The sequence below is a fragment of the Callorhinus ursinus genome, unplaced genomic scaffold (genome assembly GCF_003265705.2).
Source record: "Callorhinus ursinus isolate GAN/ISIS: 27379988/994484 unplaced genomic scaffold, GSC_fseal_2.0 scaffold4, whole genome shotgun sequence".
In the NCBI taxonomy this organism is placed as follows: Eukaryota; Metazoa; Chordata; class Mammalia; order Carnivora; family Otariidae; genus Callorhinus; species Callorhinus ursinus.
Window position 1 is genome coordinate 58,179,720 of NW_027397066.1, and position 12,750 is coordinate 58,192,469.

A 12,750-nucleotide genomic window follows, 5' to 3' on the forward strand; every position below is an offset into this window, starting at 1 on the left:
GAACAGTTGGTTGGGTGTCCGACTCTTGGTTTCTGCTGAGGTCTTGATCTCAGACTTGTGGGATTGAGCCCCGTGTTGGGATCCACGCTCAGCATGGAATCTGCTTGGGATTCTCTCTCCCTCTCCTTGCCCCTTCCGCTTATGCTCTCTCTTTCTCAAATAAATAAATCTTAAAAAAATAAAAAAGGATGAAGAATTGGAAATAGCTAAAATAGATGAGTTTGCTGTCACTGTTTAGCTGCAAAGGGGAGCAAAGGAATGGGCTTGTAGCTGAAAACTGGGAAGAGGGAGTTGGAGGAATCAAAAGGATTTTTAAGGCTGGAAACTAAGCTTGTATGATGATAAGAATGACCCAAGAGAAGAAGAAAAATGATATAGGACAAAGAAAAAAGAATTGCCACAACGTTTTTGAGTAAGGGAAACCAGATCTAGTTCACTAGATGGACTGGTTGCAAAAAGTTTACTTAGTAAATGGGAGGAAGAATATGGATAGAAATTCATGGGTGGGAAGATGGGGTGGGGAAAGTCTGACAGTTTACTTCTGATGCTTCAGTCTTCTCACTGACGTAGAATGCAAGGTCATTAACTGAGGGTGAAGGAGAGGATGTATTGGAAGTCAGAGGATAAAATAAAAAGTAATAATGGTCTAGATGAGTGGGAGAATGAATTAAATTAGGGAAATACAGTATAACTACTAGGCAGCATTAAAGAATTTATTGTCACCCATTTAAAGTAAAATTCATCATCAGGGTTGAATTCTTTTTCCTACACATTTAGTTACTAGGATACAGGTAAGAATAAGAAGAAAGAAAAGAGTAAGGAACAGTGAAGAGTGGTAGGATAGATGAATCCTACAACATACTGGTAGGCAGTGTTGTCTGGATTGTTGGAGGGGGAATTCCAGAGGGAGTAAAGCTGAAAAGATGATCAGAGAATGAAATGTATAAAATTAAGATTGTGGACCACTTTGTCAAGCTCATTTCCTGGTATGACAATGAATTCGGGTACAGCAACCGGGTGGTGGACCTTATGGTCCACATGGCCTCCAAGGAGTAAGAGCCCCCTGGACCACCAGCCCCAGCGAGAGCAAAAGGAAGAGAGAGGCCCTCAGCTGCTGGGGAGTCCCTGCCCCAACTTATCCCGCAAAACACTGAGAATCTCCAGACCTCCACCGTTTCCATCCCAGACCCCCTGAAGAAGGGGAGGGGATTGGGGAGCCCTACCTTGTCATGTACCATCAATAAAGTATACTGTACCCAGCCCCCCCCCAAAAAAAAGACTGTGGAATCGGCATATTTAAAAGCTTCAGGTGATGGCAAAAAAAACCAACTGAAAATATCTAATAGGAATATTTTAAAAATATACCCTATACAGCTCCCTAAAAGGTAATGCAAGTTTACAAAGAAAAAAGTAGGGGAAGAAACAATAAGTAATAAACTGGAGGGGTGAAACAAATATATCAAAAATGCAGAGCAACAATATCCACTAAGGATACCAACAGCCATGAGTATAACCTAGTCGTTAATACCCTAAGAGAACAAATAATTAACTGCAAGAGAATTCCACAGTTTGACCAAATAAAATGCTCCAAAGCAAGGATTCTTTCACATAATAAATGCTCAGTAAATAAATGTTTGCTGAACAAGAGTAAGGGAATCTGATAAATATAATGGGTAGTATTTTCAGCAGCAGTTTTTATAAACCTATTAACCCAAATTTTCAAATTAGAAAGGCTGATCAAATAAGCACTTTTATATAAGCAATAAATTACCTATACAGAACATTCAACTTAGACCAGACAAGACCAACTCCAATGATGTTCCTAATCAGATATGGTGGAGCCAGAATACTCTGTTTCAAAGGCAAAAAAAAAAGTGTATTTTCCCAGATATAAGTCATAAGTAAAAATAAGTGAACCAAATCCTATCAGATCTCAGTCTGATAATTTTTATTTTTTTAAAGATTTTATTTATTTGACAGAGAGACACACAGCCAGAGAGGGAACACAAGCAGGGGGAGTGGGAGAGGGAGAAACGGGCTTCCCGAGGAGCAGGGAGCCCAACACAGGGCTCGATCCCAGGACCCTGGGATCATGACCTGAGCTGAAGGCAGACGCTTAATGACTGAGCCACCCAGGTGCCCCTGGGTGATAATTTTTCAAATAGAAATACTGGTTTAGAGTTCAGGAGAGAAGAACCTCCTCTGTAATCTAGAATTTTACTTCTACACCACCCCTATTCAAAACTGTTTATAAAGTACCAGTGCATGCAAAAGAATCAATTTACATCTAATTAGTTTATGATTAAAAAGTATTTATCACTGAGTTTTAATATTGTGGAAAAATATGAAATGACATTTGAAAGAAGTTCCTCTTGACTTGCTTTAAATCTGAGGTTCTTGAAAGCATTAACATCAAGGTTAAGAAATATTGCAAAAAATTCAAGGAAATGACACGTGTTGCTGATAATAGTAGGAAAATATTCTAGAAGTATCAAATTTAAAATATATTGACTCAAGTGAAGAAACTTATTCTATGAAAATAAAAGCACCAAAATATAAGGAAATATGTATAAGGATTTTTATTGTAACATTATTTGTAGTGACAAAAAACTGGAAAAAAACTTACTATGGAGTATATTCTGCAGTTATTTAAAGCACTATCAACTGACAATATCCATCAATTACTGAGAGAGGGAAAAGCAAGTATTAGAGTAATGTGTTCACATGATTCTTTTTTTTTAAAAAAGTGCACCATCTCCATATGTGTGAATATTCACTTGCTCAAGAAGTATCTATTGAGTGCCTAAGACATACGAGGCACCATTTTGTGGTACATGCATTGTAGTGGTGGAGTCAAATAAGATAACTAAATAAAATACAGTATTTAGAATGTTACACAGTGAAAACAGAGAAGGGAAGAAGAGTAGTAAGAGTGTTTGTTGAAGGGAGACTAAAAAAAGAGGCAAATGAAGGGACATTTAAGGCAGACGGCACAGAAAGAGCAAAAAGAGGATGGTGAGTATGGACGGAGCTAAGTGACCAAAGGAAGTAATAAAAAATATGTATACAGGATCTGGAAGGTGTAAGAAGTATCATGGTTGGGCAGATCACGTACATTCTTAAAAGGTAATTGTAGAGGTGTAGACTTCAGTTACCATACCAGGTTTTTAACTTTAGTTAAATGTTACAATGGTGACATATGTTTTTCTTTAGTTATCTTTGCATATTTCACAGTTTAAACTGAACACATTGTAATAAAGAAAAAAACTGAAGTTGATTGAGAACAGATATTTTAAAAAAGATGTCTCCTATAAATTGCTTCCTGACTTTATATAATCTACAGGTATGCAATAAAATCCTAGATGTATTTACTGTAATGTATAAATATCAAGGCATGAAAAAATTAAAGATTTTATGTAAAAACAGATACGTATGTCTCAGCTATAGAAAGGATGATTTCTAGATTTATAAAAATGCAAAAAGAAACAGTATCATGAAATAACTTAGAAACAGGAGAGTTTTAAGATGTAAAAATAGGAGAGTAATGCCAAAACAGGATATTACAATACTTTGGGAACAGAGAACCAAGAGGTAGGTTATGTTCAATTAAGAGTGGGAACCTGGGAATTTGGAATAAAAGAAAACTGGGTTCAAACCCTACTATAGCTTAAGTTACTTAATTTACCACAGATTTAGTTTCTCCATCTGTAAGAGGAAGGTAATAATATTTTTTAGTGAGAAGACTAAAATAATACATATTTTATCATACAACTTGGCCTTATTATATTGCTTGGTATTTAGTAGGCATTAAATAAATATTAGATAAGACTGAATATGAAAATAGGTCAAGTAATTGTTATAATGATTATAAATATCTACCTCTCAATGTGCTCATATTCTTTTAAAATTCCAAATGGCCAAAAAGGCTAATTTGTTTGATCGGAATTTAAACCAGATCTTTTTAAATGAAGAATCTCCAATATTAAATATATTTTCTGAAAAATAACAGTGTATTTTCACATTTAAATTAGAATAAAATCTTTAAAATAATTCATTTTTTGTTTACATAAGTTGAAATTTATAGTTTAACAAAGTCAGCAAATACAGTAAAAAAGAAGGGAACTGACTCAAGTCAGAAAGTTAAAATTATCACTGGATAGCTTTTATAAATTTAAACAGTACTTGTTAAGTTTTATAACAGTTAAAAAATTTTTATAGCATTTTTAACCTTTTTATAAAAGATGAAATATGGCAGAATATGTATTCCAACTCTTTTCCTGCTGTGATTACTATTTGTATTACATTCTAGAATATAGAGTCACTGACAGGAAGGGGGAGAAAGAAGGAGCTATAGGATTGTCAAAACTAAATGTTGTTTATAGTATTTTGCTCCCTATAGAAATAGATGGGAATGATGCTGTTCTACCTGAAAGAGAAAAGTATAAGACAAATCATCCATTTAAAAAATGTACTCATTAAACATTCCACCAAGTGGTTGTAATTCACTGGTTGGTTATGTGATGGTAATGCATTCGGTACGTCTGATAAATCTGTTGGCAATAAATTACAAGGTCTAGGATCAATGAAAGATCAATTTGGATGGGGATTAAGAGATCATTCGTTGAGATAAGACTAAACTTGATTATTGAGATTAGGTTTTCTGACTTCCAGATCAATGCAATTCCTATGATAAAATTTTGTTAATCTGATTACAAAGAAAGTTATTTTAATGATATTTAAAATAGTCATTAATTCTCTCTACCTGAGCCAAACTTGGGAGGAAAAAACATGTGCATTGGTTAAAGCAAAAACAAAATGAAATAAAACCAAAAAACAATAGATTACAATTAGGGGGAAGGCAAAAGAGGAAAAGGAACTTTTTATATGTAAAGGTTATCATTACCTTTTCCAAGTCTAACTCCTCTAATAAAATGCTGGCATTTTTGTTTGCTTCAGCAGCCTGTCTATCTTTGGCTTGTACTATTGATTCCATACAAAGATGACACTTCTTCAGCATCTCCTAAAATAAAAAATTAAGATGTTTGCAGCCTCAAAAAACAATTCACATTTAGAGAGATTCCTGAAAACACGATGATAATTAAGGTACTTGAATGAACATAAGCAATAAAAATTAGTGGTAGGGCAAAAAAGGGTACAATTATAATATGAATGGTGTATATTTTTTAAGTTTATTTCTTTATAATCTCTACATCCAACATGGGGCTCTAACTCATGATTCTGAGATCAAGAGTCTCATGCTCTACTGACTGAGCCAGCCAGGCATCCTGGTATATGTTTTTTAAAATACACAAGCAAAGAGCCTCTACTGTCCTTCAAAATATATCCATTTGACTGGTACTTTGGAAACTAAAATTATTTACTCCTAACATTTCAATGGAAGAAATCATAGAGCAAACAGAGCTGCAATAATTTATGCCAGCTGGTTAACGGGCTAAAGGAAAAGGTCAATGTCAACAAAAAAATGGGTTTAAAAAATGTTAAAGTACTTAACTGGCAGGAATTGTTCTCAAAGATTTAAGCTTTGTTGCTACAACTTCATGTGCAAGAATCGCACTTAAAGAAATCATAGACATGGGTACTCACATACTTTTCTCAGTGATTTCATTCTTAGAACACACTACTTAACAGGAAAGGGCTATTTCCCTATTGAGACTAATGCCTTATTTTTTATCTCCCACATCTCCAAAAAAAAAACAAAACAGGAATGTTAATTATCACAGAGGACTGTAGAGGCAGGGAAGACAGTGAATTAGCTGTGTTAAATAAAATCCATGAAAAAAAGAGTGCTCACTATTATGTAGTAGAAAGACATTTTTGAATTCATTGACCTCTTTGCATTTTCAGAGGCATGTCTTAGGATTTTATTCAAACATAAGTATAAACCCCAAGTCAAAACATCACCAGGGGGAATATCCCAATTAGATGTCTAATAGGATTTATTTAACCTTCTTTACTTTTCCTGCAAAAATTCTGGCCAATTCATTCTTAAGCTGACAATTACTCCAATACTGAAGACATTAAAGTTTTCTTGCCCATCACTGTAAATAGAACTATGCTCAGTTTTGTTTAGGTATTTAAAAAAAAAAAACCTACTGGGCTTGTTCCTCTCAGAAAAGGTTATCAGTTTGGATAAACATATATATATAAATTGTAACACTGATGAATAATAACAATATTTGCTTTAGATTGTTTAGTGTTTACATAAAAATTTAATTAGTTCAAGTACTATTTAAAAAATAAAATTCTATTACAGAGAATGTTTTATTGCTTTTTTAGGTAAGTAAATAATCTCAAGCATCTATGAAATAGAATAGTTCATCTCCAAATACTAGATAAATGAAAACTGCTGTATACACACATTATTGCTTAGACTAAGGCTTTTTTTTTAGTGCGAGACACACACATATATGTATATATGTGTATGTGTATGAGTGTGTGTGTGTGTGTGTGTGTGTGTGTGTATAACCAAATGGGATCCCTAGCTCATATAGTGGGATGAGTTTAATCAGTATTATTACCTTATCAGTGATGGTTGCTATGTATCTCATACATTCAGAATCTGATGGAAACTGATTGACTTCTTTGACTAAGTAGCGCACCACCTTCACATGACCCTAAAAAATAGATACCAATGTCAGATTGAAAACAGATTCTAACAGGATTCAGTATATCTACAGTCTGTCTTATCTAAGATTACTTTGCCATCAGTGCCACAAAATAAAGTCTTAATTAGATATTATCTGCACTGTAAATGAAAAAGAGACAGACTTTGGTTCTGATAAGTTAAATCTACACTGTTCATTTTCATCCCATCCTCCAAGTAGTACAGAATAACCTGATCTAAAATTCTAAACAACAATTAATAAAAAAACAATAAACCAAAAATGAGTATGAAGAAATGGGGGATATGTCTGAAAGAAAAAAAAAAAAACAAAACTTCATTTGTTTCTAGCTAACTCATAAGTGAGCATCCTAATTCTAAGCATTAAAATAGTAGAAATAACAATTTTGTTCTTTATTTCAGATAAAAATTGAATGTACAGTACTGTACTAGAAGCGTAAAACATGAGCTATGATTATATTATTCACAGTTCACTAAGCTCAAAATCCTTAGACCCACCACTCAAGAGACTCTAACTTTCTCCAATCTACACTATTATTCTCTGAACACAACACCTACAAATTAGCCAGTCTGGTTAAACAGACTGTGTCTCGTATATTTCTCTACCTCTTCCTTTCCACCACCTACATCTTTTTAAATTATTCCTATCTTTTAATGAATAGTTCAATGCCATTTGCATCATTTCTTGCTCTCTCGCCAACACTTCTACAGTATTTAAATTATACGGGACACCTCACACAGTTACCTGAGTTTGTGTGTGGATCTTACCTCCCCAATTAAATTCTACATTTCTTAAAAAGTGCAAGTGCTGCACTCTGTACAATGTAATATCCCAACCATTACAGTTGCACATGGTAAGGTACTAAAAAAAATAATGGAATAAATACAAAAGAATATAAAAGATGAATATTGTTCTTAAGGAACTAAGTCTATTTGGAAAGATAAGATATATGCATGTTAAAGTAATAACAAGATAATTTTAGTCAAAATGAATTACAGAAATAACATTGCAGAACTTCTACAACTTTTAGGTGATTAAGTATCTTACTGGGAGCTGAAATAGGATTAGAAGAGTTTCTACAGAAGGGGAGATTTAAACTATACCCAAAGAATGAATAACTCTGGAAATGAGGAAAGACATGAGTATTTCTGAGATGTGAACAAAGGTGATGTGAGAGACAGCAACAATGGAAAGACCAAGCAAGGAGAAGACTCTCCACATCAGGGACGCATAATGGGAGATGAGCTTGAAGAGCACTAGCTTTATGGTGGCTGTGAATAACAAACTAAGATTGGATTTCAAAGGATGACAAAAAAGGAAAAGGTTCCAGAAGAGGATACTAACATAGTGGAGAGGTTAGGAAGATTAACTTGATAACGATATGTTAGCTTGCTTGGAGAAGAGGTAGATAGTCAATGATAAAGCATTAAGTTTGACTGGTGGGGAAAAAAACACACAGAGAGTCAGTGTCTAGGTAGTCTAGAAAACCTAGGGAAGAGGTGGTATAAAGCACAGGAGCCAGAGAGAGAATTATAAGAGAAAAAGGAGAAAGATGATTTTTTGCAATTATATATTAAAAGTTTTCAATACAACAAATAATTTGTAAACTACCAAGGGATTTTACCTACCTGCCTCAAAATGACAAAGCTCAAAATTATAAACCCTAAAATAGTAACCCAGTTTTCCGAGTAACAAATTAAAACTGCATTTAAGAGACCAACCAAATCATTAAATGAAATTACTTATACACAGCTCTGTGCTATGCATTATAGGAAGAGAAACAAAGTTTCTCTTTCACAAAATTTATTTCTACTTCTGAATGTAGTTTGTTCGATTTTCAGTCATTTCAAAATACTGGTAGCTGGGTTTTCATTATTTAATTCTCTTATTCCTAGTAATGCTTAAAGCAAATGATTATAAATAAAATCAATTTAAATTAATTTTTTCCCTGCTGTGCTAATACAAGAAAACATTCATCCATAAATAATAAGTTACTCTTAACTGGATTTACATTTTGTGAAAGATTAAGTTTGCAACTAGATTTTGAAAATACTTAGAACAACTTTTTACAAGTTTACTTAGCTTTATTTATCAATATCAATATTAATGGTTTTTCTGGGATACCTGTATCTACCTTTCAAGTGTTGCCATCAACACTGAAACACATCAGTGTTTATTTGCATATTATTTTACCACTTTCATAGTAATCACTAAACTATACACCTTCTAGCCTAAGTGAAAAACATTCAAGTGAATGAGGATGAAAGACTTCTACCTTCCTAAATGCTGCCATAAGAGGAGTTATCTTGCGGTTGTCTGCTGCATCCACATCTGCACCTGCTTGCACCAGTAACTGAACCACATCAAGATGTCCACCATTTGCTGCTAGCCACAATGGAGTGTTCCCCTTCTTGTTACGTACATCAATGTGAGCTCCCCTAAATGAATAACACAGATGTCATTGTTTAAAATGAAACAGAATGACAGAAATAATAAAAATCTAAACTATAAAATTATGAAAAATAATCTATGAAAATTAAAAATTATAATATCGAGGGACTAAAATACATCTTCTCTCAAAATTACAAAGAATTTTTAATCATCAAATTTAAAAGTCATCAACTAAAAAATAATCATATACTAGTAATTGCTTTTCTTATTTTAAAAATAATGACTGCATAATTCTGAGTTTCAATCCTGAGAAAATGTCAATTTTATTTAGTAAAAAATAAAAGATCAAAGTACATCCTGTTAATAGCATAATCAATACATTAAATAAACAGTATGCAAGAGACAAAAACAGTATCCTACGAGGCACTTGTATCTATTTCATACTACTTGTATGCATGTTATTTGTATTATGTGGCTTTGGAAAAGAATGAATCTAAAAATAACATGCAGGTTTAGCACACAGTGGGCATCATGGTAAGTAAGACTCAAGGTGAATAAGAGGTGATAGGAGCCACTACTAAATACTACTGCTTAGGACACTATGCAAATGTCTTCAAGACTGTTAAAGTAGGAAATCCAAGTATGCAGACAAGCATCTCTGGAAGACTGGCAGGCAACTTCTAAGTGACTGAAAGCGGGAATTCTCCTGGATTCTTTCTGATACCTTGAACAGTTCCAAAACTGTCACTTAAAAGCCCTGTTATTTAACCAAACAAAAAACAAGAAAATCAACAATAAACCTTAGACTGCTGCTAGGCTTTTAAGATTTCAAGTGATACTCTTTTTCGAAAACTCAAACTGTGTGGGAGATGTGAATACGGAGGACAACAGCTGGATGTTCAAATAGCTTATTATAGTGCTTTAAAAGTATATACACACCCAAGAAAAGAAGAAAAGAAGTATTTTTAGGTTGCACTGAAATAAATCAGACAATGTAGCATAGCTCTGGATAGGTGGGAAATAACAGAAGTAGGTCTAAAAAATAAAACAAAACATGCACTTGTAGTTTATAGAGGAAGTAATTACATTTGATTTTTTAATAGTACAATATGACCAGAGAGAAGAGAAATCACTAGTAACACCACAGTCACGTATGAAGAGTATGGTAACATCATACCTGCCAATGAGAAGCTCACAGAATTTATAATGCCCTTTATCTGCTGCTATGGTTAAAGCTGTATCTCTCGAAGAGGGCACTGGAGGGGCATTAACATCAGCACCTTTATCCAAAAGAACTCGGCCCACCTCTGCATATCCACCAGAGGCAGCTTCCATTAGTGGTGTGAGGCCAGTCTAGGTTTAGTGAAAACAACAACAACAACAACAACAACAACAACAACAACACATAAGAGACTGAAAGAGCTAAAATGTTTAAAGAACAATCTGGGGAGCAACATGATACAGTTGTTGCAAAGACAGACAACTAAATTTCAGCACTGAAACCACTAGCCTGAGTTACAGTGTGATCTACTGAACGATATTCTATGCAATGCCAATTTATTGTGAAAAAAAATTGTCTAAGATGCAAGCACTTGGCATATAACTGGTGCTAATAAATGTTTCCTCTCTTCTTTCCTAATAGTACATATTTTCTAGCTGATAACCCTAATGTCATTATTACCTATAAAGATTTATTGTTGAGGTATTTTCAAGACTGAGTGCTTGAGTACACAGAATGATTTCTGATTAAATACATGTAAGATAAATGTTCCTAGAAAATAATAAAATATAATTAGCATAATGCTACTGTACACCTTAAATATTGAAGCAATAAATCCATGTATAAATCTCAGACTTTTTCTTACCTTAGCTCTGTGTTCCACATTTGCTTTTCTATCAAGCAGAAGACTAACCACTTCAGTTCTTCCTTGGAAGCAGGCTAAGGTAAGGGCAGTGTTCCGATTGGTTTCTATTTGAGCATTTATGTCAGAGCCCATGTCTAACAGGAGCTTAACAGCAGCTGTGTGCCCATTCATAGCTGCTAACATCAGAGGAGAAATGCCCAATTTGCTACCAGTTCTGGGGGTGGAGGTATGGGGAGAACAAAGGGAAAGAATAAAAATTTTAAATGTCCCAGAAAAATTGGATGAACTCTAGAGAATTCTATTTCAGGATTTATTTAAGATTCTTTGTTTTACAGGATTATTTAAAATAATAATTTTTCTCAGTCCTAGTAAGTCTATGAGATACTACCAAGACTCCATTAAAAATCTTTTACCACCTTAGAACTAGAATACTTTCTGTATCTCATTCAACATAATGACTTGGGCTGAAAAGTGATTATTAAATGATTAAGTTATTATTAAGATGAATTTTCCATCCTAAAGCATATACTTGCTTAATAAAAACTCCTAAGAAAACTGTGTTTACTCTTAGTACCATTAGAAATAGAGTAAGTGATGTTTTTTCAAGTTTATATCAATAGTTTTAAATACTTAAAATTAATCTTAATTTCCAACAATTTGGATTCTAAATTTGTAATGAAGGCATTTCCTAAATATGGCATTAAATATATAAGTGTTCTACAAATAGCTTTATCATAACACTCTTAAGGGACTTATAGAGAGAGAATAAAACTTGCCTAGAATTAATCTCAGCTCCTGCATTTAGTAATATTTTGATAATGTTCACATAGCCACCAGAAGCAGCCAGGCTTAGAGGTGTATAATCAGAAACATTCCTGTGCTCTTTGTTCGCCCCTCGAGCTAACAATAGCTCCACCACCTGAAAAGAAAAGAGGAAAAGTTGTGTTTTCTTATGGTGAAACAATTTGCAAGGTGTGCGCTTCTGATTTATTTTTCTGATATATCGTAGAAGAAAAAAAAGAGGAAAGTCTTTTTTTGATCCTTTGCACAAAATTGGCCTCAAATGATACCAATAGGTCTTAGAAGCAACAGAAAGCTAGCTTCTCAATTAATATCCATTTTGGAATTTGCTAAAATGACACGGTGTGTTCATGCAAGGTCTGGATCTCAGATCTGCTGGATCTCAGTGTGTTGTTGTACAATGCTATTTTTTAAATTACTATTTCTGTTACTGTATCACATAGTGGTAAAATAAGAGTTTTTCATTTACATATGTAAATGTCTTTATGAATTTTTTTTAAGATTTTGTAAGCCTGAACTTACAACCCTGAGATCAAGAGTCTCATGCTCTAGCAACTGAGCCAGCCAGGTGCCCCTCTTTAAAATATTTTTTTAAATTTATAATCAATAGCTAAATGTTTAAAAACGTGAAATAAAGCTAACGCTTATTTTTTCCCCAACATTTTATTACAAAAATTTCTAAACATTCAGAAAAGTTTAAGAAATTTACATATACTCACTACCTAGAATCTACCATTAATATTCCACTACACTTATTTTATCATTATCTATTTGTCCGTTTTTTTGATACATTTCATTTCAAAGTAAATTGTAGACAGCTGCAATTTTCCTTAAAATACATCAGCATATGTATCATTATCTAGAATATTACTTGTTTTCAAATTTTGGGGGTAAAATTTGTAACTTATAGCAAATGCTCAAAACTTAAGTGTACATTTACTGAGTACTGACAAATGCATACAGCTAATGTAACCTAAATCCCTGTTATCTACTCATGCCCCTTTCCCAGTTAATCCCTCCTATAGACTAGTTTTATCTCTCTTAGATCT

At 33.5% G+C, this 12,750-nt stretch overlaps 1 protein-coding gene across 6 annotated transcripts in view; it reads right to left on the reverse strand.

Annotated features, from left to right (window-relative positions):
- Positions 1-12,750, reverse strand: part of ANKRD17 (ankyrin repeat domain 17) — a 159,658-nt gene that overhangs the window by 28,476 nt on the left and 118,432 nt on the right. For 5 of the 6 annotated variants that reach the window (XM_025887073.2, XM_025887072.2, XM_025887070.2 and 2 more), the window contains 6 exons: positions 11,677-11,819; positions 10,901-11,114; positions 10,213-10,388; positions 8,920-9,082; positions 6,540-6,635; positions 4,904-5,020 (listed from right to left, as the gene is read on the reverse strand). In XM_025887073.2, coding sequence (XP_025742858.1) covers positions 4,904-5,020; positions 6,540-6,635; positions 8,920-9,082; positions 10,213-10,388; positions 10,901-11,114; positions 11,677-11,819 — 909 coding nt within the window. The remainder of the gene's footprint in view (positions 1-4,903; positions 5,021-6,539; positions 6,636-8,919; positions 9,083-10,212; positions 10,389-10,900; positions 11,115-11,676; positions 11,820-12,750) is intronic. The other variant, XM_073891782.1, reaches the window with a different exon arrangement.